At 39.9% G+C, this 27,116-nt stretch overlaps 2 protein-coding genes across 3 annotated transcripts; both read left to right on the plus strand.

The window, feature by feature from the left end:
- Window positions 1-1,330: 1,330 nt before the first annotated feature.
- On the plus strand, window positions 1,331-8,883 carry LOC119724121 (solute carrier family 52, riboflavin transporter, member 3-B-like). Of its 2 annotated transcripts, none has more exons than XM_038195042.1 (3): window positions 1,331-2,380; window positions 5,121-6,411; window positions 7,318-8,883. In XM_038195042.1, exons 2-3 carry the CDS (start codon window positions 5,155-5,157, stop codon window positions 7,549-7,551), a joined length of 1,491 nt encoding a protein of 496 aa, XP_038050970.1. In that variant the 5' UTR covers window positions 1,331-2,380; window positions 5,121-5,154; the 3' UTR covers window positions 7,552-8,883. The 2 variants fall into 2 exon arrangements, with proteins under 2 accessions (XP_038050970.1, XP_038050971.1); XM_038195043.1 differs by lacking the exon at window positions 1,331-2,380 and adding an exon at window positions 4,714-4,950.
- A 641-nt stretch (window positions 8,884-9,524) lies between these two features.
- On the plus strand, window positions 9,525-24,407 carry LOC119724122 (regulator of MON1-CCZ1 complex-like). The gene is made up of 18 exons (XM_038195044.1): window positions 9,525-9,690; window positions 14,257-14,333; window positions 14,594-14,678; window positions 15,367-15,423; window positions 16,023-16,181; window positions 17,638-17,706; window positions 17,950-18,053; window positions 18,431-18,520; window positions 18,963-19,032; window positions 19,297-19,332; window positions 19,664-19,829; window positions 19,964-20,076; window positions 20,882-20,951; window positions 21,437-21,543; window positions 21,709-21,906; window positions 22,472-22,645; window positions 23,267-23,492; window positions 24,275-24,407. Exons 1-18 carry the CDS (start codon window positions 9,586-9,588, stop codon window positions 24,346-24,348), a joined length of 1,980 nt encoding a protein of 659 aa, XP_038050972.1. The 5' UTR covers window positions 9,525-9,585; the 3' UTR covers window positions 24,349-24,407.
- Window positions 24,408-27,116: the final 2,709 nt, after the last annotated feature.

Genomic DNA, 27,116 nt, shown 5'->3' on the forward strand with positions numbered 1-27,116 from the left:
TCAAAATAATTGGTAGTTTTATTTTTTGATGTTTGCAAGTGTTGTATTTTCCCTTTAACATTAATTTTGCATGAATATGAACAAACTTTCACTGTGTTATTCTCAGGCTGGTCATAACAAGCAACAACATCGAGGCAACTGGACTGTGTGCCATAGCACGAGCCATGAACACCAACACGACACTGACTAGTGTATTCATATGGGGAAATCATCTGCAGGAACTTGCATGTGTGGTAGGTAACCCATTGCTTCATTGAATGTTTTTTCAAATATGCAGGAGGTCGACTCCTGAAATGTTGCACCAGAGGAATGCCTAATAATTAATATGAGTAAGGCCAAAAAAAAAATAAGTCGGTCTCTGGTCAGCGCGCGCGTCAATTTTAATCATGCGCGTCGATCTTTTTTTTTTCCAAAATGTTCCGCGGTAGCCCTCTGTTTCCGCACCTCCTCAATTTTTTTTACCAAAGAGCACCAAGGAATGGGAATTTGCACCAAGGCAAATGATCGAAAGCACCAAGGCAAATTATGGAGGACACCAATGTACATGAGGACACCAAAAAAGCAAAATAGTACCCACCTTGTCTGTACAATCCAAGCTTGAAGAAAAGAAAAAAAAAAAGCAAAAAAACCCAAAAAGCCGCGTGGCCGCGTCAATTCCGGAACTTTGGTCTCACCAGAGACCGAATATTTTTTTTTTTGGCCTAATGTGTAGTTTTTTTTTTTATTCTTGTTATTCAGGCATTTAACGGTTTGATGGAATCCGGTCGTCTGGATATAAAGGATACAGATGTTAAGCCATACATCGTAGATGGCCACGTCCTGCTTGCCGAGTTGAACCATGGGATACGTCGTCATTACTACTGGACTCCATTCTATGGTTCTGATGCAGAATAAAGAGTTGCTGTCGGGTAGGGCTGTGCATGGAACCGGGTACCAGTTCATGTCAGGAACCAGTTCCAGATTATGTAATCGGGTGCTCGTAACCAACATCACAAATTACATAGTAGCTTCTCAGAAAGTAAAAAAAAAGGGTTTTGAATGTCATTTTTGAGAAATGTTCAAAATGAAAACCATGCTACACAGTTTCGCATTTATGACGCTCGCAAAAGTTACAGTTAACACTTTATTACCCCAAGGCTATAAAGCTCACTACATGTACATACTTGTATCTTGCTGTATTGACGCGCTGATGTGGTTGTATTATCTTGCGGACCTTTACGAACAATCTGAACAGCTTTCGTGATTTGAATTTTGGGGTAGAGTTTCTTTAACGGGTACCCATGTTTTTTTAATCGGTAAATAATTTTTTTATTTTAATCTGTAAAGTTGTGATAGTTTATGATCACATTTTTGGGAACATAATTCTGGAAATATGTAAATAACAAACATTGATAAGACGGCTTGGGGGTAGCCAGTCAAATTACTAAATATTTAACCTGTAATTTAATACTTTTTCGTGTACAATTCCTCTTAATTGTATATAAAATGTACTTGGATTGCAATATTTGTGGATTTGATGAACGTAGAATAAGAAATAAATTCAGATATTTTGTGTGTAATTCAGTGGAGTACATCAAATTAATTTTGGGCAAATGTTTTCTCCAAATGCTGAAATTCCATTTTTTTTTACCAAAAGAACAAAACATTTTGGACTAAATTTCCCTGAAAGTTTTGACACAGTTGTTCTTTTGAAATTTGTCAAAAATCGAGTCGAAATGTGTTTAAGCCAAAATTGAAAAAAAAGTGCAAGGGGGTAACCTTACATATTTGTGGCAAAACAAATTGCATTTCAGCCAACAACGCAGAAAATGCAATGGATGCAAGAGAAACATCAATCAGTATTCCAACAAACACTAACAATCCTGCAGATTTGGGGAAAAATCGCCTATAATTTTGAAAAAAAATTGAACGATTTTCTCCCAAATTTTCAATGTTAAGTTTCTTTTTAATTCATGTTTGTCCAAAAATGGAGTCAAAGTGTGTTTCATGGTCCTTTAGGCAAACTTTCCTGCAAGTTTAAGTAATTTCATTTTTCCGGACAAACAATTTATTAATGTGATGATTCCCTTGACAATGCGAAATTCTATGTACATGTGTATTTGAACTTACCGTCGCGTCTAGAAGTACATGTATTTATGTTTTTGTCGTCATCAGTACCTTTATAGGCGACTGTATATAATCCCGAGGTCCCTACTCTTTGTGATGAAGGCTTATCAGCTTGGAGTGCAAGGCTAATAATCCTGCGCTCCGTAATTGCGTAAGCGCAAGTCGGTAGTTACACAATAATTGTTACACCACGGGTGGTTATTAAACAGTTGGTATAGGCTAAATATTATTTCTTCATCTATTATGGTACAACTCTAGTCTACGCTACAATCTGGTAAGTTTTTGTGTAAATAATCATTTTTAAAGTCTTAGGCTTATGTCCATTTTCTAAGCTTTCCTAGCATATATATGCCTCTCACAAAGGGACAAAAAAAGATCCGATCGGAGTGACGGAGCTATAGAAACCTTGTGGTGGTCAACAGGAAATGTCTTCACCATGATCTGGTTGCTCTAGCCATTGAATACAGGTCAACTCGTACGCGAACCAACTCGTACGCGACCAACTCGTACGCGGGTCAATTCGTACGCGAACCGACTCGTACGCGGACCGACTCGTACGCGGACCGACTCGTACGCGGACCGACTCGTACGCGAACCGACTCGTACGCGGACCAACTCGTACGCGTGAGTTTAGACGATTGGTTTAGCTCACATGGACAGATGAAATTAGGTTCGGTACGGTAGGTCGGCATAATTGTACCTTTTCTGAAAGGTTGAGATTTTCAAATTAAATGTAGTTGATTTTTGAATCCGCCAGTGCTACTTACATTCGCGATTTTTTAGAGAAGAATTCTGCGTTTTTTTGTTTTTTTTACAAGTTCGCTTGATTGATTGGGAAGTTGTCTTCGCGATAACCAGTATGATTGGTTCCCGCCGCACCGCGCACTGCTGTAACCTGTGTATGCCGCGGTACAATTGCTGGTTGGTTAGACAAGTAAAATGACAAGAAAACACCGATATTTGCGAGGTCTATTGTATAAAAAGGAGCTACTATAAAAAAAAATAAGGAATATAGCATCACGCATGCTTATACAGGTGTCCGCCAGTTTTTTGCTTGGGTCAGATAGTTTTTTAGTCCTAATTATTATATATCCAAATAATATTTTGTAAAAAAAAAGAAAAAATGGGGAGTTGCTTTTTACTTTTTGTTAAAATCAGAATTTTATATAATTTCACCGGAAATGCGAGGTTTCTTGGGTCAAACGCGATTTTCTTGGGTCAAAAAATTAATGTTTTGCTTGGGTCCGATAATTTTTTAGTCCTAATTATTATGTATCCAAATTATATTTTGTGAATTAAAACAATGGGGAGGTGAATTTCATTGATTTTTAAAAATTAGAATTTTATTTAATTTCACCGGAAATTCGAGGGTGCCCTGAAAATAATTTTTTTTCTTGGGCAATTTTTTTTTTTAGTTTGACAATGGTGACAATTAATTGACTGACAGGTACATTGATTAAAAAAACACGAACAATGCAACTGGTACATCGTTGCATTAATATATGGAATTAAATTTGACGTGACAAGGCTACAGGTATGCACAAAACTATACAACACTCGTCTAACTACAAAAATCAGTTACTTTATTATCATCATTCACGGGTTCACTCCCAATCACACACAACGGTCACACATTGAACTACGGACTACCCGTCACACTATTCCCAAATTCTTCCCAACCATGCCAACCCAATCCTCGAAACCACTCCTAAAACGGCCCGCGTACGAGTTGGTTCGCGTACGAGTTGGTTCGCGTACGAGTTGGCTCGCGTACGAGTTGGAACGCGTACGAGTTGGTTCGCGTACGAGTTGTCTCGCGTACGAGTTGACCTATCCGCGTACGAGTTGACTCACGTACGAGTTGGTTCGCGTACGAGTTGACCTGTTTCCTTAATTTCCTAGCCATTGTTGGTACTATCGCCGTTGCTAGTATAACTACAAATGATGATCGACAATATGATTATTTGGCACATGGATTCAATTAACTCGTACGATCAAAAATTCACCACAAAGGAACGGCTAACCAATATGAATAGTTAAAGTTCAATCTCCGGTCAAGCCTCGCCACTATTCAACTGTGCCCTAAAACGTGAATGAGTAAAAGAAAACTGGTTCGCGCAGACGATATCGTCAATTCATGCCTGCATCACTCTTAATCTTATCACACAATAGCCGTCGGTCATTGAGCGAATTTATAAAGTGCACCCTGAACCATGAGCTTTATCAAATTACAATTTAATATAGCTCTGTGCCATGGACAGGGAATTATTGTAGCTGTCGGCATCTGTTGCATCATTTCCAAATTTCCAGCTCCGTCGCATCGTGCACCTAGCTACAGCACCATCGAGAGTTATACACGCACCACAAACAACCCGTACGTATCTCGTTTTGATCGAAGATAACAGTGAATGATGAATCATTATTAGACGCATTTTTTGTCGACAGAATACATGTACTGGGATTTGCTTGGTGGCCGGCGTTGCCCCAAATTTGAACCTTTCACGGGACTCGCACTTGACTGGCATTCAGCCAGACGGAATTGTGGGGTGATAGCATTGTGTTCCCATTATCCCTTTTTCTAAAGATTCTCTTCTGGGGTGATGTTTTTCTATTGTGAAAATAGTGGGGTGATGTGTCCTGAAAAGAACATCACCCCACAAGGGTGGTATGGTCAGAACGACGCAGCCTATGACACGCCATTATTGCTGCATTACCTCGTTAGTATTAGTAGGTTTTTGATCTTTTTTTTGCTCTCTTTACGCGTCGACAGGTCATTGCAAACTATATTTGGTATCATTCAAAGTGCGTCGATGAATGGCATATCATAAATACCTGTTGCCAGTGGTAAATATTTGCTTTTAGATAACTATATGCCTGATTGTTTGACGACTTAGTAACAGTAATGACCCCATCAAGTTCAAAACCAGCATCCAACCAAGTCTGATCTTTGAACTGCATACAGATTGCGTTGTCATGTTTTGGAGGTTTCATCTGTTTTGTTATTTTTATTTCAGACTGGAATAACGCACACCTTGCGAGAGAAACAAAATGGCGGAGCAAGAAAAGAGCCCTCTTCGAGTCCGCATCCCTGTCATCATTCTGGTCATGTTGTTTGGTACAGGATCGTGGGTAGCAATCAACGGGTTATGGGTTCAACTCCCACTCCTTGTGTCTCGTAACGTTCCTGAGGGTTACAACCTGGCTGCCTACCTTACCGTCATCATCCAGCTGGCTAACATCGGTCCCTTGATCTTCACCCTGGCCAACTATTTCTCACCTAAGGGTCTACATGTTGAGATCCCCGCCAATTTTGTCATTGTGTCCATCGGCTGCATCTCCACTCTGCTTCTGGTGTTCTTCTGGGATTACTACACAGTATGGGTCATCGATAACACCCTACATAGCACAGCACTGTTGTGTTTAGCCTTCTTCCTATCCATCGTAGATTGCACCTCCTCAGTGGCCTTCACGCCCTTTATGTCTGTCCTCAAGAACTCTTATCTGACATGGTACTTCGTTGGGGAAGGTCTCAGCTCACTGCTTCCTAGCGTCGTGGCGTTGATTCAGGGGGTAGGGACTAAGGAGTGTGTAGCTAACGGCACTTACATCAACGAGACGATCATCAATGGCGCTGTCGTCGAGCAGACATGTACCAACTGGCTACAGCGGGACACTCCGGAACGCTTTCCACCTCAGAACTTCTTCGGGTTCCTCTTTGCCATGATGGTCACCTGCCTGATTTCCTTCACTATGCTGAACTACCTGCCGTTGGCCAAACGCGAACACGTCAAGAAGTACCAGCCTGAGACGGAGGACTCCAAGGTCGAAGATGCCCCGGTGAAAGGAGCCGAGAGCCGCACCATGTTGGTCTTCAGCGTCACGTCCGTTGACGACACAACATCGCAGAAGGATGTCGATGACGCCGAGCCTGACAAGGGCCATCACACCATCGAGGGCAAAGACGGCGCACAGACGCCCTCACAGCCGCCTTTGACCCGTTGGCAGTTTGCTTATCTCTTTGGCATCTTAACCTTCGTGACAGCAATGAGCAACGGGGCACTGCCGTCAATTCAGACCTACTCCTGCGCCCCTTACGGGCTCAACACCTACCTGATCGCATCCGCCATGGCTAACATCGCTAATCCCCTGGCTGCTTTCCTGGTCATGCTCTTCCCTTTCCGTAGTCTACCATTGATTGGTGTGACAACCATAGCCGGTACCCTTGCGGCAACATTCTGCTTGTTAACGGCAGGGCTGAGTCCGACTCCTCCATTGCAGTATGATGTTGCAGGTGATGCTATTATAGTAAGTATTATTGTGGTGATGTATTTATTGTGTTTTCTACTTGACATCGTTTTCACGTCATCTAGTTTTATTACCGTCTTGGAATAAACATAACCGTGCCCAATAATGCCTTGATTATTGACTGCTGATGATGAAAATAATAACATTTTTCGATGGTTATCTAAATGTTACCACATGTTTACTGAATCTCAGTCTTGTTCCAAAACTGAAATTGGATATTGTCTGTTAGTCCAATAATCCAACCCAAAGAGGGCGCTATATCAACAAGATGAAGCATTCAGTAATCCTCGTGCGCGCTGTACTCAAACAAAAATGCGCGCGCCTGTGGTGAGTCTGCGGGTGGCCAATGATGGCACTCGTATACTCGTACAAGGGCGGATCCAGGGGGGGGCCAAAGGGGGCCATGGCCCCCCCCCAAAACGAAACCAATTTTTTTTTTTTTTATGTGACATCGCAATAAAGGCAGGCAATGAGTACACCACCATCTTTTCCTCAAAAAAACATTGGTTAAAGTGGTCAGAAATTGCCTCAGATCGCACCACAGAGCATCTAGAATCCAAAAATTTTTCGGGGCCCTTAAGCGGGCCCCGAACCCCACGCCGTAATTTTTTTGACCCACTTTTTTGGAGGACCAAAAATTTTTTTGGCCCCCCCCAAAATTATGTTCTGGATCCGCCCTTGTACTCGTATCGCCTCCAATCGCGATGGCCGGCTGTCCATGCCATGAATTAGGGGCACGGTCAACCCTCATGAAAAAAGTCTTGAACCAAGACTGGTTTATTCCTATCAGCTCGATCGGTGGTCACGTCGTCTGCACTCGTAGTAAAGCAGGCCATTGGGTTGAGCACAGTATAAAAATTAGTAGATGGAGGGCAAAACTATACAAATCTTCTTTTCTCTCCTTAGATTTTGGCGTGGATCTTCGTCAGTGGTTTCTTTGTGTATACCAAAGCTACCATAGCCTGGATACTTCGATGTCAAGCCGACAACCGCACGTTGCTGATTTGGTACGGCGGGGTGTCTCAGATCGGATCTATGATCGGCGCTTTCGTCATGTTTCCGATCGTCACCATCGCTCAACTGTTCGTACCTTACTACGAGAATGTGTGTGACGGCAGGCCCATCTGTGAGACTGTGTAACGACCCACTGCCTTTCCTTAACCTTCGCGGCCACTCCGGCTTCGGATTGAGGAGATTTATGCCCCTGACCTCGGACTCCCCTCAAAATGGTTAAAAAATGCGTGAAGCAAAGTATTTCAGAATACATGGGCTTCTAAGATAATGTGAATATGGGAAAGTATAAAAATACACACTTCGGTAACAATATAGATGGAGCTGTCAGATATATATTTTTTTTGAAAAATAAGTACTTCTGTGGCTGACATTTTTTTTAGATTTGAAAAATAGAATTCGGCACCCCCCCCCCCAAAAAAAAACAACTAGAGGACGAACTAGTCTATGCAGCATATGGTTATACACAGACTCGGAGACTGGACTTCGCGGATAACGGGTGATACTCAAGACTATCATGGAAGAACATGCTCTATTAAGATATACTTAAGTGGTGTTTCAAGCTTCATTTCTTTTAAGAAAAAAAGATGATTACTTCTTTTTTACTCACCTTGTACAAATCTGTATATTTTGGCATGGTGGAGGGTATCTGGGAGAAGTTTGTGAACCAAACTTGCGACTGACCGAGTGGTAATTACCGTTCCTTGCAGTCGTCGGGAACAACATCGACTGATGAGGGTAAAATCATGCTCAATGAACCAGCAGTGTTAATTTTCCATCGCATATTATTCTCTGAACCTCTTCTCTTGTAATGTAAGCCGCTGCACTTTGCCTATGCACAGACTTCTGTCAAGACCTTTACGACATGTGTGTATACTAAGATGTTTGAGTGTGGTTTGCCGTGTTAATTGTGATGCTCTCCAGTCGTTATCAACTAAATCATAATTTCATACTCTGATTTTTATAAAATGAAAATGCGACCTAATCAAACTATATTGAATTCTAATGGACTCAACTGGTGACCACTGGGCCTTAACGTAATGTATAATGTTTGTGATTCCCATTTTTTTTGGGGGGGGGGAATCGTCAGAAGGACGTCTGAACACTCAGTTAGCATTAGCCTGAGTCACGCACAAAAAAAACTATAATTACAATACGTCATCTTATTAAGCGGTAGTAGTGTGGCTTTTTGTTTTGCGGCCTTTTGCTTTATTTTAGTAACGATTATAACGGGTCACAAACATGATATATTTTACTTTACGTTCCTTTTCCTGGAGAGGCTGTTATGATGAAAATCCTAGAAAGACCACGTTGATAAAACGTCCATACTCAGTTCTCTGTTCAAAACTGTAACATTCATTCATAACGTATTCATTCATAGACGAAAGGTTTAGAATTGTATAGGCCTATGCATGTAGGCCCCTATTTTTGAATAAAATAATGGACCATTTTGTCTTCTAATATTACTTGTGCTCCAGTCATTATGAACTGAACGTTTAAAAAAAATATGTTTGGCATGCATTATCTTTATAAATGTTTGTACATTTGCCAGAATTGTCCTTAATTAATCTAACTAAGCCCAATCTTCCAATTCAGAGAAACTGTGACGTGTAGTACGTAGGGCCTAGCCTATGCATCTTTTGAAAACGAATAACTTCATTTCATTTTTTTTGACAGTCAGTTGAAGTTTTCACAACTCTCTGCCTTTATCCTCAAATGACACCAAATTTGCAATTTTTTCCAACAGAGCTTTTTTTACATCATAATTCTCAAAAACCAAGTGAAATTCATGACAGGGTCCCAGCAATGCATGCCCCCCCCCCCCCCCCCCGCGGCTCCGTCCCCGGGCCGATCATCAATATTTTTCTATTGGTTGAAGCACAAGTTTCCCCTCCAAAACACGAGGCCACAAAGTGTCCCCTACAAATTGGATACAAGTTACGCCCATTGCCGGTTCCCTTTAATTTTTACAACTTTGTGACGAACCCACGCCTCAACAACCCCCCCCCCCGCATGATATTCCAAGGCCACACCCACTCTTGGCTTCCACCAGCATATGCAATAGTCTGGCTCCATATTGTTGGACAACGGCGTGAAGAAGCATGCCTGTTTACCGTCTTATTCCCAGACTCTGTAACACTGTCCATATCATGTGATGGCAAAATGGTGGAGGAACACAACTTTTACGTGGAGCTTTCCACAAATCCTGTGCGATTTGAGCCCATTAGCAAAGCAACAAACGTTTTTTACGATGAAGTCAAACGACAGGTAAGATTTAGAAAAGACATTTTCAAACAAATTTTGTATTCAAGTTGTGACAAATCGAGGAGCACTTGTTTTCTGTTTAGTGGAAAGAATGCTTCAAGAGAGTCATGCATGCATGACACTGTGTTGTAACCATTGATCTCCATATACACAGACTGGATAGGACATCGCGCCGTGTTTGTGCACGAATGCGCGGCCGAACAATGGCGGCGCGTTGACTGTCAGACGGATAAACGCGCATTGTGCTTTCACTTTGTTTACTTTGGAAAATGGATTGTTTAATGAAATTTTTCTTACAGGAGGGAGTTCAAGCGCTCCTCCAAAACAATCTTTAAAAAAACCCTGAACGATGAAGAGTTACCCTCCAAACAGCTTTTCCACACTTTCTTGACATACACTTTCTTATTATGCATTTTCGAAATTCAAGAACCCCCCATTTCCTTTTCCCTTATTTTTTTTAAAAATCCCTTCGCCTCCTAAAAATGATTGTAAGTAAATTGCCATTTCTTTTTTGGCACATTGGTCATTAGAGCACACTGAATTACTCCATCAACGAAATGAATAATTGTATTAATAATATGCTGAAATGACATCATATTTTTTAACTGAACACTCACACGAGAAATTGTATGGAGATTCATTCAAATGATTGATATATTTATTTAAAAACCTGAACATAAACCAATTACAATCTAAAAGGTAAAAAAACCTTAATTTTACAAAGTAATCAGTAAAAACTTCTTCCCGTCCCTAGATTGATCAGAGAATGACATCGTTTACCTCTTTGTGATATTGTGTGAAAGGAGATGAATCACAAATCAAAATAGTACTATACTAATTTTGTCAAAGAATAATTGAAGCTACGCACGGTCTTGCAAGTAAATGTTTAGCAATACTTCTGAAAATAAATATAATTACTTGTAAGTGTAATGGGAATCGTTTTTGTGAGCGAATATGACGGTGACAGTGTTTATGGCTATAGCTAGTAATCATAACGGCGTACACAACATAATTTCAAACCGTAAAAGTACTCATTGCTTTCTTCACCATACAAACTGTCAATAATGTGACAGTCATCTTGGGAGCCAAAATCAATCAATGTTAACAGTTCCACATCGTAAAAATTGATTAAGTCAAACGCTCAGATGCCTATCACATCGCATGTTCCATTCAGTGGATGATACAGTCGATTCCATCCCTCCGTGAAGTTCTCCATTTTCGTCCAGCTCGGTCCAGTGCAGCTGGTGGTTTTTGCTATATGGCTTTGCTGAAGTTCTTTGTTTGATATGAAGGTCAATCGGCCAGTTGTGCAGTAAGTTAGCATAAACCATCTCCTCGGTTTCTCTTTATAAAGAAAGGAATAGAAACACTTCGGTAGGCGTTAAGCCAAGTCAGACATAATTCAATCAGATTTTGCATATAAATGTTATTCGAATAAACTATCTTAAACAAGTCAACTTTTGTTCATTGCCATTGCCGGGTCAATCATTTTACATGCACGTTTAGGCCTATATCATTTAAAGAAAAATGATGCCGACCACTGAGCATGACAGGCCTAGATCGCATGGAATTTGAACAGAATATCTCGCTAGCTACCACACAGGCCCGTCCCCTCAAACTCAGAGCGACATAATTTGCTTTGTCATTCCCATGTTCATATTCCTCCATGTTGTATAGGCCTAGTTAAAAAACAACTTACTTGCGAATAATTGTCCTATTCTTCAACGCTCCTTACTTCCCGACTCCAGCAATCTAATGCTGCGCACACCTTGACTATACTCCTCGTCGATTTTGATCAATTTAGATCTCTGTTTCTTTTATTCTTTCAAAAATGACGAAGAAACCGAAGAAAACCCAACTTCAATTTTTAATCCTCCGTTCGAAAGTGTACACAACTCGAATGCGAAATTGTGTTCTTTACCCTTTTCAAAAAACGCGCGCGCGGACGCACGTTCGTACGCGATGTCCTATCCAGTCTGTGTATATGGAGATCAATGGTTGTAACCTGGCGCAACATCAGCGGGTGTGTACTACTGACTTAGCCCCACTAGTGTGGCCGGTCATACTAAAAAGCGTCAACACAGCGTCAACACACTCCAAAGCGTCAACACAGCGTCAACACAGCGTCAACACATCCAAAATGCATTAAAAGTGACAAAAGCAGTATGTAACCCATATAGTATGGTCAGAAACAAGATTTTGGCTTAAAATTAATAGGTTAAACGTCTGAAAATTGCGATTTTCAGTTCAAGAAAATTGGCTCTCCGTGCTGCTCCGAAATCGGCTGCCATGTTGCCTCAGTGGCAGTGCGGACTATACCATTATGCTAAAGGGTGATAGCGTTGTACAATAAACCAACAGAGAGGGCGCGGCCGGCCAATACCAAAAGATGTCCATTTCAGAAAAAGAAAAACAAGTCGCGCTTTATCTACGACTGTTTTGTGTAATAATACGTGCTCCTTGGGTGTGTTCAAAGCCCATACTGTCGTACGGCGCGGCGCGGATCAGAGCACGTATTATTACACGAAACAGTCGTTGATAAAGCGCGACTTGTTTTTCTTCGCGATCGAGCAACGACGGTGACGTCACGTTAGACGCCCTCATTGACAAGCTAATTCAAGAACTGAGCCTCCATGCATATGCAAACACATTGAACTGTAAGTTTTCAGACTATTTTGCTGTTTTTTTCCAAAATGTTCGCTGTTTGGGAACAATATAAGGGGTCTCATGGAATGTCCAGAATGTATAGATCAATCCAGGATAATTGTCTCTCTCATTTGTAATCTCTTTACCGTTTTTTGGGGGTCTTTTTGTCCTCACGTGGGTTTTTGACTATGCTACTGTGATGGTGCTACCAAAGTATGGCGAATCGGTGGAGCGTTGGTATGGAGGGGTACCCGTAGTTCAACGCTCCACTCAGTAGAGCTAGTCCAGTACCAAAGTGACTTTTGCAGGCTAAAGCAGTCTTTTTTCTTCAGATAAATTCATGTTAGTTGTAATTTTGAAAGCACTTTCAAAGAAAATGTGACTTTCCTACCCTTTTTTGCAGTTTGCCATCTTGGTTTTTGAGTCAGTTTCTGTTCGTCATCGTTGTCTTTCTCCCTTAATTTCCCTCTAAAATCAAAGCCCCGCCAGCCTTTTTCCACAAAATTAAACCTGCTGACATTCATGAAGATGTCATACTGTTCAGATATATGACAATAAATATCAGAATGTCACTTTTGAGTGTCATTTAGTCAGCTCTTTTGGTGAGTCTTTTAAACTTATATAGGAACGGGGTCCTAAAAGTAAGGATTACCTATGGTTGTATTCTATGATGTCCCATCTATCACTTCTGGGATGCTTAGGTGTAATGATGTTCAATTTTCCGAGTTATTCTGGAATCTTTCTGGAGCCCATATGCACTCGTGAAACGTCTGGTGATGGCAGCCATTTTGAATGTGACAAGAGATGACCTCAAGCTGTGACGTCGCGTTTATGCAAATTGCTTGTCGAGCGAGGGCGCGAGTTGCAAATGCGACAGCTGTTTCCTGTGCCGTGGATCCTGAATAGAGATCAGTGGACGTGGCCCCAGACGATAAATGCATGGTACAGGCAACAGCCGTCGCATTTGCAACTCGCGCCCTCGCGCTCAACAAGCAATTTGCATAAACGCGACGTCACAGCTTGAGGTCATCTCTTGTCACATTCAAAATGGCTGCCATCACCAGACGTTTCACGAGTGCATATGGGCTCCAGAAAGATTCCAGAATATCTCGGAAAATTGAACATCATTACACCTAAGCATCCCAGAAGTGATAGATGGGACATCATAGAATACAACCATATGTAAGAAACTGCCTGTAATTTTTATGAAAACGTCCTCAGTAGTGCGCGGTACCACAGTGTGTGGCCAGAGATTCAGCGCAGCATACCGCGGCCAAACTAGTGGGGCTATAAGTGACTAGGCCTATAGAAAGTCAAGAAAATTTTAGGGCGATCATGTAGTGTAGGGCCCCTGTTTTGTTTTGATCAAATGAGAGTCAAAATGTTTTTTATTGCTCGAAAATTACATTTAGGCTTTACAATCAAAAGCAGACTTTCTCAATTCTAAGGACACACGTTTTGCAATTTTGAACAATTTTTTGGGGTAGAAATCACCATTTTCCTGCGCGGTTTTGTGCCTTGCGATTCAGCGCGCCGTGCATGCTCACGGTACATTGCGCGGTGATCGCCATCTTTACTTTCGGGTTGTGTGTTGTCGCCGTGCTGACATCATCATTTTACCTCAAAATTTCCCTTAAAAAAATCAAAACCCTGCATGCCCTGCCCTCTATCTATGACATACCTGTTTATTGAGAATGTCCCCAACTACATTGTAGTTTTCAAATTGTGTGATGCTATTGCAGAAAAGGAAATGGTCATAGGGAAGGGAAGGCTAGTAGCTAGCCCTAGGGGTAGTGGTCAATCAACTTAGCCAAACCATCTCTTCCCTGTTATAGGTATCTTCTAATATGTTCATCCGTATCAGAGTTTGTGAAAACTGTCAATGTCATTTCTGTTGCACTGACATTATCAATCATCTTGTAGGTGTTTGCTGTTCGCTCAGGTGGAGCTCTTGGTGTTGTGGTCCGAGGCCCAGATGAACGAACAAGCACAACTTTCAGGTCAGTGTGTAAGAGTTGATAATCTTGTTTCAGTCGGGCCCTTTTCAAGGCTCAAGTGTACTACAATGTCACTCTGGTATGGTAGGAATACTAAGCCTTGGAAACCAGACTTTCCTGCATTGTACAAGTAATGATGTGTTTGAGCTCAGAAAACTGCATGTTGATGCCACTTCACTGGTGTAGTTCTCACAAATGAATTTGTTTAGGCACAAATTTTATTAATTGTATCAGAAAATGATTCAAATTCTCTTTGTCAACAGAATGGAAGACAAAGGTCCTGTCATCTCAATCAAGTTTTCGTACGACCTGAAAATATTAGCCATTCAGAGGTCACAGAAGACTGTGGTATGTATAATTCCAGGCAAACCTTGCATTATTTCCCAGCCACCAATTTAATGTTTTCTTTTCCCTTGTTGTTATAGGTACAGTCAATCATTTGTAATTTGTGCGTTATGTTAGTTTGAAGCAACGAAAGTGTTCAAAATCAAAAAAAGGGTGCTTAACAACTAACCTGATGAAGATTTAGCTCAGTGAATGCTGTATATTCTGAGAAAAACAATATTCTAGGATCTCGATTCCGAATCAATAGTTGCCAAGTCATGTTTTGAATTGCGCTCGAATTCAGCATTCTCATTCAGCTGATTGCAGCTATGCGAAGTCGCACATTGAACCGACGAATTATAGCAACAAGGCATCTTAAGACGCATTGTTTGAAATGGCTTTGTTTCATTGTTTCTTCGAAATGTTAGCTTGCCAGAAAGAACATTTCACAGTCAATCCCATTACTTTCTTTAAACCGAGTGTGCTTTTCAACAATAATTTCGTCTGTAACTTTTTGGATAGCTGCAAATGAAGGACTGAAGCTTTTACTGAAGAAAAAGAGTTCAGATTTCACAAGCAAAATTTTGCATTCTCTTGGTGACTAATATGCGAGTAATGTCCTGTTTTTCTAAAAATTCTGGCCATCATGAATGTTTTACTTAAAGCTTGAATGTGTGAAAAATAACATGCCTCATTCTCACTTTGTTTTCAGGAATTCATCAATTTTCACACTTCGGTGGATTCAGCTGAATATTCTCAGAGTTGTAAGGTAAAAGTCTTGAAGTAATTTACATTTTCAAAAATACATAGACTGAACAGTTTTGAATCTTTTTCATGTTAAGTTGAAAATCCTTTTTTCAGATGGTGTTAGTTTTGACAGAAAATTGCAGTTAACTGGAAATTCATACGCAGTGAGAATGGGTTAGCCTTTAACATGTTGACTACTGACTATGAATATATTCGTAGTGACAGACGTACCAGATTTTGCCACTATGATTATACTCGTAGTAAAGTAAAGGCTTATGTATTGTACTCTGAATATACTGGTGCTGCTGAAAACGCAACAAATTAGCTGCTACCTGTATGAGAACAATAGTATGTTCACATTATCAAATTGTTTTTTTTTAGTAAGTGCCACATAAATAATATGCGCACATGCATACATCAATCATTTAGCAAAGGGGCCCCCTGTAATGCTTCATAAGTTTGTGAAATGTTCTCCTTAGCAATGAACAGAAAAGGGTACACAATGCTCATTAATTTCATTTATTGTCTAAAGGCGCAGCAGTATTAAAACGTTTAACTTATTCTTAGCTATAAATTATGAGTTGTTTGATGAGAGTCTGTGTAAATGCTTCATTTGATTAGGGTAAGAACACCAAGATCATTGGCTTCAATTGGACTAACATCAACGAAGTAGTTTTCGTCACAGACCACGGACTGGAACTCTACCAAGTCATCCCAGAGAAGAAGACACTGAAATCTCTCAAGAACATCAACATATCGGTCAACTGGTTCGTCTTCTTTGTGAGTAAACCAAAGAACTGTAATTGAGACAATCACGAGTCAGTTATTGGTGAAGCACAGGTCTAACCACAATTCAATCGTTGGTCAATCACAAGTCAGTCGTTAGTCAATCACAGGTAAATTGTTAGTCAACCTCAGGTCAATCGTTAGTCAACCACAGGTCAGTCGTTGGTCAATCACAAGTCAGTCGTTAGTCAATCACAGGTAAATCGTTAGTCAACCTCAGGTCAATCGTTAGTCAACAACAGGTCAGTCATTGGTCAACTAGAAGTCTGTGGTTTGTCAATCACAAGTTAATCACAAGTCAGTCGTTAGTCAATCACAGGTAAATCATTAGTCAACCTCAGGTCAATCGTTGGTCAACCACAGGTCAGTCATTGGTCAACTGGAAGTCTGTCGTTTGTCAATCACAAGTTAATCACAAGTCAGTCGTTAGTCAATCACAGGTAAATCGTTAGTCAACCTCAGGTCAATCGTTGGTCAACCACAGGTCAGTCATTGGTCAACTGGAAGTCTGTCGTTTGTCAATCACAAGTTAATCACAATTCAATCGTTAGTCAATCACAAGTCAATCGTTAATCAATCACAAGTCAACTACCAGCCAATCACATGGTAATCACAAGTGATGTCATCAGTTACAGAGGATAATCAATGACAAAGTTACGCCTCAGGCCATAACTTATTGCCATCACTTTGTGGCTTGACTAGACACTCTGAACTTTGATCTCATGTATTTCATTTGGAATTTTGTTTTTGTGAAATATGTGCATTCCTGATCATAATAATGCAAGGAACGTATCGATTGCAGCAGCCTATGATTTTTGTCCCACAGAAATGGTCCGTTTGTGCAAATCCTAAATTCCATTACAGCAGTTAGAATGGTATTTGTGTATCAAAAACTTTGTGAAACAAAAAGTGAACACTCAAATTTTATATTCTGCACACTTTGCATGAAGAGATCCACAACATGTAATAAATTATGGCCTGAAGAAAAGGACTGTCGTGAAGTCACTTTATCTGTTGCATCAAGAGATTTCAACCGACAGGAGAAATATGAATATACTTTTTCTTGGCACAAATTATTGCAATCTTTATAATATGGGAGCGTGGCCTAGTGGTTAAGGTTCGTGACTCATGATCAGAGGGCCAGGGGTTCGAATCCAGCTGCTAGTCGTTTGTTGTGTCCTTGGGCAAGCCACTTCACCTCCCCCCCCCCCCCCCCCCCCCCCCACTTGCCTCTCTCCACCCTAGAGTATAAATGGGTACCGGCATTAGCTGGGGAGTAACCTGCGATGGCCTGGCATCTAATTCAGGGGGAATATAATTTTTTTTCAGTGTCTTTATGCTATTGAAACTGGAGATAAATGCTGGCCTGATGGGGCATATGGCCAGTGACAGACTTTGCTTTATAATATGGAGTATTTCTCTATCCATATTTTTCTGTGTTGTCTAACAGGCTGACAACTCGCTGCTCCTATTGTCCTCATCGACGCTAGGCAATGTACTCAATCCATTCCATTTTAAGGTAAGATTTCTGAACTGGTTGCACACTTTGATTACTTGAACACTGTAGACTGTATTTGGTAAATGATATGTTGACCCAGTGCTGTTGTAGTGTTGTGAGAGATGTTCGAGATCAGTAAACTTAATCTTTGTACGATTATGATTTGAAAAAAAAGTATGTTTAATTTGTGGCTGGTGGAAAGTTTAGGATTATGAAAGTACAATGCAGAACCAGAAAGCTATATTGTATGATTTGCTGTCATAGGCTGGTACCATCCTCAAGATGGCAAAGTTTGATGTTGATTTACCACAAGTTCCCAAACCGGCCAAACTCTGTCTGCTGGAACGAGACGTAACCATTGCCAATCTGTAAGTATTAAATAAGTTTAAAGCAAAATTATCAATCACAATGTTCAAAAGGAGTTACTGTCAGTTCTCAGTTGTAGGAATGGTTGCCATTGAGCCATGCAGAAATGTCTGCTTCGTTTGTTCTGTTGTAAGAATTTTTTTTTTTTCAAAATGTGAATGTGAACACTGTATAGATTCACTGTCCCTGAGCAAGCTACTTTGCTACAAGAAACTAACATTCCCAAAGCTTCAAAGAAGAAATGATTTTAATGACAATTAGGTGGTGAAAATGAAAATTCCCAGAACCAGTGTTGACTATTATAAGATGAAATGTTCTTACCTTTGCAGCCATTTCTTTTTCAAAACAAATTTTAATCTGTGAATTTTTCTGTTTGTAGTTATAAGCATCTGTACATTGTTGTTCTGCGACATCAGCCAAGGGGACCAAGCAGTAAAGGAGCAGAAATTGTTCTCTATCAACTGCAGAAGTGAGTTCCATTCAAAAAAGTTCCATTCAAAAATGTCTACTTGGTTGAGGCTGTAGAACATGACACTAAATGTATGCAAAACTGTGGCTCTAGTGATCCCTGAATCAGGCTAGTACAGGGTGAGTAAAAAAAGCAGAACCCACCCACTGTGAGCGGGTCGCTGACAGATATTTCCAGCCTCGCTCCCTGCACGTTTATCCGTCATCCGTGGACAAACTTATTTATCCCAGATACTCCTTGCTACAACATTACTGAGATGCTTAAAAAATGTAAGAACAAAGCAACGCTTGTCACCATAGATTGGGGAAAGATTGCACTTTGGGTTGAATGCCTTTTTTGTTTGGTGGTGGTTAAGTGTGGACTATCTGAAATTTGTAGCTGCACAAAGTGCATGCGGTGTACAGAATGTATGTTTATCAGTTGATGTGCTTTTGATTTGTAGGGAATCTCCAGCCAAGAAGACAGACATCCTCAAGTTGAACATGTCCGGCCGCTTTGCTGTAAATGTTGTCGTAAGTGTGTTTGTTTACTTCATTCTCAATCGATGTTTAACCAAGGCAATACCCACCCACCCTCTTTCTCTCTGGATTCTAGATCCACTTGTGTTGGAATGCATTGTTCAAGATTGTGAATAATAGATGCGGTAGTTGAAGTTGTTCTCAGACTTAACATGGAGCACTAACATTCGATTGGTAATTTGTTTAATTGAATTAGCCATTGACTGAACACATGCGACAAAGTATCATTCTTAGTGTTTTTTTTTTTTGGTTTTGTAGGATAACTTGGTTGTGGTACACCACCAGGCTTCAAAGGTGTGTAAGTCATTTTTTTGTTCTATGAAACAGCTTTAAAATATATTTTCATCCTGCTATTTGTTGACTGTTCATTCAACGTTATACAACAACAGCATTTTTAAATGTTGTTTTCAAAACAAATTGCTTCACAACTTCAATTTGGTCGTAGGTCTTTATTTCCGTTACTGAACTCAAAACCCCCAAGTGTTATACATATTTCCCCTTAAAAACTCTTGTTCTGCAGAATCAAGAATTAAAAATACCTCAATTCTTCAGAGTCCGACTTCATGCTCACTGTGGTGAGTGTTCGCATATTGCAACATTTGAAGTGCTTTTTTTGTTTGTGCAGACGTCCATGATATTTGATATCCGGCTGCCAGTGACAGAAAGCGACGGATACGTCAACTACCACTACCCAGTCCTGGCACCATTACCCATCAGGCCTATCAAGCTGAGGGTTGCTGGGATACCGACGCAGACAGGACTCGAAATGCGCGAGGTCAACATTGATTTGTGTATCCTTACATAATTGTGTGGGGTTCTGGTCGGGAAGTGTTTTTGGGTGGTTAAGAGTGCTCCATAAGCAGTGTTATTGTTATTGGTTTGGTTGTGCTGCAGTTTGTTCCTTAACGTTGCAACCGATACCCAGACTCACCCAACTGGGTGGTATTCCAACCCAACACGGTGATTGATGCCCGGCTGGGCTGTCTGTGGCATGTCCATCTCAGACTGGAGCCACTGGTCACAATGATCCCAGAAAAGGTAAGATGATCACAAACAACATATCAGATGATCCATATATAGGAAGATAATCATAGACGATGTAAGATGATCACAGATGATGTAAGATGATCACAAACAATATCAAATGGATCCAGATATAGGAAGATAATCATAGACAAATGTTAGATGATCACAGATGATGTAAGATGATCTCAAACAATATAAGAGGATCTGACAACATTTCACCCTTATCTTACTAGCTTTCCAAAGTTGCTAAAGTCAAATATTCTGAAGTTGAAATGAAATACAAGAAAAGTTCAGCATTTGAAACAGTTTGGAGGGACTGCATCCAAAGACCTAGAGTTACAGTCAGTCAAACACCCCCCGAGTGTCATTGGTGAAAAATCAGTACATAAAGTTTCCCCGCCAAATTATTGTGGGTTATATGAGGCAAAGTTTCTATTCTCACCACTTGATATTGTTGAAATTTTTGGACAAGTTTGTCTTTTTTGAAATTATGTTTACAAACCAGAGATTCACATTTTAACCAGTTCACGCCAGGATTATTTTTACCAGAACAGAATGAGGTGTGGGATTACTTTTCACTCGACCTTAAGTCAGACGTGTTGAAGCCTTTGCCCTCGAGCTGCACACTCATATTTCCGGCTTCACTTGCTACGAGCAGTTCGCTTACAAATGTTTCAGGCCTTGCTCCCTGCATGTTATCTGTCGTCCATTCCGAATACCGCAAAATTTGCGTTGTGTTCACGGTGCCCGGCGCGAACCGGTTAAAGGAACAATATAGTAAGTAGTTGCTCTTAAAATTGTCTTGTTTGCTTTGCAGTGCCGTCTGATCGACTTTCTACTTTTGAGGAAGGAAAGCAAAAAGGTGATCTTGGTAGTTTGCAAGCAAGGTAGGTGACCAGAAAAAACTATTATTATTCTTTGCCAAATTATTGTGCTGTAGTTCAAAATTTCGCTTAAATGTTTTGTAGATTTTTTTAATTTTTGATTAAATGGCCTGTTAAATTAAGTCAAATATTCCTGCCTTGGAAATGTATGGAATAAATAAAGCATATTTCCTCAATTTATTAAGGGAATAAATGTTTGGCAGGTTTTAAACACTATGTTTATCACTAGTTGGAGTCTGGATGCTGATAACTATCTGAACCAAAGGCGAAGGTAATTATGAGCATCCAGACTCCAACCGGTCTTAAACATAGTCATTAATACCGACCTTCGTCGTGACGGGCTCTCGACCAGTAGGTATAGGTAAACTTTATTTGGTAATAATGAATTAATGTTTACATTGTCTTTCTCCTTTCCTGACACCTAACGGCAGTGTTGCTTTTAAGTTTAATGCTTTAAAAATCCATATTTTGCATTTGGTATTTTCCAGTCTTATTGCCGGGGCAACAGTGTAGCCTAGCGATTATTGCACGGATGTTTGACAAGCTCAACCAGGTCTATCGCAACTTCCTTGAAGACGAACAGTTGGCAGCCCAGGTAATACAGTTGAACTTGTACAAAAGTAGCTTGTAAGCGTGGCTGAAGGAATGAACATTCTTCTGTGTACCGTGTTGTGTTTATCAAAGTGAACATAGTGAGATGGTAAGTATCGAGCCTTGTTTGATGGGGATTTTCACAACATTTCTTCTGCTTTGTTGACAGAACCCTGAAGGCGGTGGAACTCCTAAAGCAGCCGCAGCTAGACCTGCTATCATCAGAAAGATTGTCATCGATCAATCAGACATGTACACGCATGTATTGACACCCATTGCTGAACGCAAAGACATCAAGTATAAGTTTGTGGTAGCAGTGCTGGTGGAATACATCAGGTCACTCAACCATTATCAAATCCCTGTTCAGGTAAGGACACTAAGGCATGCACCAAAAAATATGTCAAAACAACTTTGGTATTTGAAATATCCATGTCAGAACCGTAGTGCATAATACACAGATGGATGACAACTATAGGAAAGAAGCAGTTCTCTTCAGAATATTTACCTTTTTTGAGTAGTCTGTCATTTTTTTTAACTATCATGTGAATCATGGGCAACTTGTGTTTGTTGTTTGGAAATGACGTTGTTGTTTTTATGGTTTTCTTGGGGGGGGGGGAGAGAAGTCCATTTGTGCTGCGTGTATCAAATATGGTGACATCATGATGTCAAATAATTGGTGAATACTAATGTTTCCGGTAAATTCAGCCTTTGAATAATCAAAACAAGAACAAAGAATGATTGAATACTAAACGGCAAAATAAGCTTCAACTTTATTGAAGATATAAGATTTTTTTGCTTTGCATGGTGGAGTATCAGTGTTGTTTTGGTTTGCAGTCACGGTAACACCAATAACTACTGTCGCTCAGTAGATCTTTAGTTTATTGAAGATATTTTCTAAACATACTTGATGTAACCAATTCTGTCCCAAACAGCATTTCCTGTACGAGTTGGTCATCAATACCTTGGTCCATCACAACTGTTTCTATCAACTGCATCAATTCCTGCAATATCACGTCTTAAGTGACTCTAAGCCCATTGCTTGCCTACTGCTGTCATTAGAGAGTTGTTACCCACCGGCACATCAACTAGCACTGGATATGCTGAAGGTATGACTGGGGGTTTACTCGGAAGGTTGTCCCCGAAGTTATAACCACTTCTCAGCAACCTTGATTCCATGGGTATTGATTCCATTTTGACTACGCAGATACTCATTATCCTTGGCCTAAAACCCCTATGAGTTTCATTTAATTTTAGTCATGTATCACTACACAATTGTCAATTGATCACAACAACATTTTGGGACACTGTGACCAAGTTCCTTGCCGTATACAATTTCAGAGCTGTGTTATGTAAGCTGTGTAAAATCCTGCATGCTGAGACAAAAGGCCGATGTGGTTTGGGATTGGAATCATTTGCCCTTGAGCATGCCATGATGACTGATAGCCAGGCAAATGATTCCAATCCCAACCGCAGCCCTTTTCACAACATGCAGGATTTTACACAGCTTACATAACATACTGGACTTAAAAGTCCACTCAAAACTTTGCGGATGACAAATGTCCACATTGTGAATTCATAAAAAGCATTAAGGAAATAGTGGCAGAGCTCTACATATTTCCGTTGGAAAAAAATTGCTTAAAACCTCTTTGTGAGTATTTAATAAGAATTTTGTATGGTAAGTGTTTTAACGTGATATGTTTTTCTCTTTTTTGGGTGGGAAATAACAGAGGGTGTCAACAGCAAACGAAGAGATAGTTGAAGTGCTTCTGTCTAAAAACCAGCTGCTTGCCGCACTGAGGTTTCTCCGTAGTGTCGGGGGTGCCGATAGTGCCTCAGCTAGGAAGTTCCTTGATGCTGCGCTGAACACAGCAGACAGCATGCTCTTCTACACAGTCTTCAAGTTCTTTGAGCAGAGGAACATCAAACTCAGGGGACATCCTCAGTTTATGCCAGGTAAGAATTAAGCAAAAGGAACAAAAGTGCAAGACAGCAAGGACGCAAGGGTTAAAGGTGCAAAATGTCTAAATTTAGATGCGACATTAAAATGTTTAAAGGCAGTGTAATGTATTTCTTTAAATGCAATCCCTGAAAATGTCACATTTAACCTCAATTTCATTTTCGTTTTGCTATGTTCAAAAACAGTTTGGTATGTTTTTTTTTTTTTTGCATAATACAAAGCTTGATGTCATTTAAGGTGGAGACCTAAATGTAACGGCACCAACATTTTGCCAGAATTTTGGATAATTTGCTGTCGTGAAGTTTCTTTTCTTTGGCTTACTGTCCTGTGCTGAAACAACAATAAATCATGAAAGAGCAAAGTTTTCTTGCACATATTTTTTTTTCATTGAGTAAATATTGGGTTCACAATTTGAACTAAAAACTCTTAACAGTGTGTTCCTGAATGAAACCACAGCAACACGCCCTCAATTGTCATAAAACGTGTGGAAAATGTTGAAGCTTAAAACAGTGCACTTCCTGATAAAATTAAGGAAGTCAAATAGTTGTCATACATTTAAAAGCAATTGAGAGTTGCACAAAATATGTTCTCAAGTAAAATTCATGTCATGGATCTTTTAAACAAAATCCTTTCTAAATCAATTACTTTTCTAAATCAATTAACAGATGTACCCATTTTTTAAAGCAGATTCTCGTCAGAATTGAAATGGCATCATGATTAGAGCTTTAATTTAATGTCGTGTTTTGTTTTCTTTTTCACCATTTCCTATTTTCTGTAGGTGAACATTGTGAGAAGTATGTGAAACATTTTGAGGCGACGTTCGGTATCGAGTCACTTGCCCCTTTACCTTAACATCTGCCGCGCTCCTGTGGACTATTTCCCATCAAGCAACCATCTTGGACTTGTACCCTGATAATGTGTTGTTTGCCATATGTTAAGTTTTAACATGGCACCAGGCGCCAGACTGTTTAGGAGCCTAGCTTTTACATGTACGGCCACGTCTATTGTCAGCGTACTTCCAGGTAATTTGTAAATTATGTCAAAGTCTCAAAGACTTTCTGGTAGACACTGACCCTGGAAAATATATTTCCCAAGAATTAACGTCTTGGGAATTCATAGGAATTGGAGCAAGGCCGTTTCATGTACATTTTGTAAATGAGACTGTTGGTGTAAATATTAATATTGTTGAACAAAATGGCGACTTTCAATTTGATACCGGTAGTCATACGCGAGTATCACTGCGTTGCCCATCTAATTAGTGATTCTTGATCACCAAAATTCACAATAGAATTTCTACGCGTAGTGCATATATTTATTTTAAAGGTAGAGTCCATCATTTGTAATTTGTGCATTTTGTTCGTTTGAAGCAACAAAAGAGTTCAAAATCTAATGAAGGATACTGAGCAACTAACCTGATGAAGTTTCAGCTCAGCTTCAGCTGTACATTCCGAGAAACACAGCATTCTAGGATCTCAATTTCAAATCAAAAGTTGCTGAATCATGTTTTGAATTGTTTTGAATTGCAACTATACGCGACGTCGCGCACTGATCCGACGAATTATAACAACCGCGCGCGTGTGCGTCGTTCGAATACTTGTGCGCGCTGCGCTGAATAACAAAACGAACTACTAATTTAAATTTTCCTACGGTGCTTCTTAAGAATCACCGTTGGAAATTGCCTTCTTTCGTTGATTACTTCAAAATGACAGCTTCCCAGAAAGAATAATTTCACAGGGAGTTTAGTCTCCTTACTATCTTTCAACCAAGTTAGTTTTTCAACAATAATTACGCCAGTTACTTTTCGGATGGCTGCAAATGATGGACTCTACCTTTAATGTGACTGACGCACGTGACTGACTATAAACCATATCCTGATTGCTGATTGCTTTCCTAGAAAAGCCTAGGAAGAAAATAAAGAAAACTTAAGACCACTACTACAAAATTTGCAAGACGTTAGTGATTGTCTAATAATTGTGTCGTTAGAGGGCGCACTATGTACGATCACTAGCGTCTTGGGCCAAGACTACTGAAGACATCCAAAATAATCCCAAAAAGTTGGGGGTTTGGTAAAACTTACAATGTACAAACATACAAGCTAGACTTTTATACGCCTAGGAGCGATCATTATGAGAGTACATGGGGAAATTGTACACCTGTATATTTGATGTAAATACAAGTAGATTAAAATTGTTCTGTAAAATTCTGGAGAGTTGAAAATTGAATTTGAGAGAAAACCCAGGTGCTTGACATGTAGGAGGATGAAATTTGTCAGACGAGACGTACAAGTTATAGAAGTTCATTTGTTCATTTCTCCGAGCCAGTAATAATTTTCACTGTGAACAGATTGTAAAAATTGAAACTCCAGCCTTGTGTATAAAGTACTCTTCTAATCATGACTCAATAAACGGTACCCCCTTGTAATATTACTTTCTTTTATTATTTGCAGACCAATGTTCAAATGAACTGGACGGAATAAAAGGCATTTTGTATGTTGATCCACTGTAGAGACTATTTCTCAGATATTTACAGTATATGAAAGAGATGCATCCTGTCGTCCTCGAATTGCTTTAAACTTTTAGGGAGGATGCCTACAGAACCATAAAACACATTCATATATTTTTCAATTTAGCTGAAAATACAAATCACTTGAAACGTGCAGGGGATGCCTAGTTCTTTTATGTAAAATTGTTCAAGCAAGTGATTTTTGAAAACTATTATTGGAAAATTAACACATTTGTAATGATAAAACCAAACCAGAAATGGAACCGAGCTTAGGGTACATGTGTGTAGGGCCATCATGTATATTTTAGCCACTGATTTCTAATGTTATAGCAATCAATGTTTCTGCTCTGTTTGCATGCAAGGCAGAGGATACGAGTGCAGAAAGCCAACTGCTTCATGAATTCAGAGCATTATAGGGCGCTATATCTGAAAACAAATAGTAGTCCAATCAAAGGAATGGGAAAGCAGTTTTCTGTAATTTTGTCGCAGAGCTGACACACTGGCAAATTTACCATTTTGGCAATTTTTAGATTTTGTTATTTTTGGGGTATATAAAGGATTCTCTTTCAAGTATTTATGCCAAAATTCTTGATTTTTGTCTGGATTTTGAGATTCGGACCCCCTCCTGTGGCGAATCGGACACAATAACTGATCCATAATTTGACATGCAATACGGAATTTTACTGGTAACCAGCTACATGTAATGTAAGGTGTGCGTGCAAACAACGATTATTCCAAACTTATTCGTCAGTTTGTTAGATTGCGCACGCATGCACGCGTGATCTGATAAACTGACGAATAGCTATACAGTGTGAAGAACAACCGGCTTTTAGAAATTTTATTATTTGACAAACTGACGAATACATTAACGATCAAATAAAATCATATCGCACAATTTCTCTGATTAAATAAGTAACCTGATGGATACTACGTTTCCTATTTCATTTCGAATATACACCAAAAGGGTTATCAAAATATTAAGGGTGAAATACGACGCCCAGAAAAATGTCCAACTTCAAATGCGAATAACTCGAAACAGGGTTTTTGCTTATTCGTTGTATGTCAGCTCTTTGAAGATTTGAAACTACTCAATAAACTCGTGCCGCTTTAATTATATC

Source organism: Patiria miniata, unplaced genomic scaffold (genome assembly GCF_015706575.1).
Source record: "Patiria miniata isolate m_02_andy unplaced genomic scaffold, ASM1570657v1 HiC_scaffold_18, whole genome shotgun sequence".
Taxonomy (NCBI): domain Eukaryota; kingdom Metazoa; phylum Echinodermata; class Asteroidea; order Valvatida; family Asterinidae; genus Patiria; species Patiria miniata.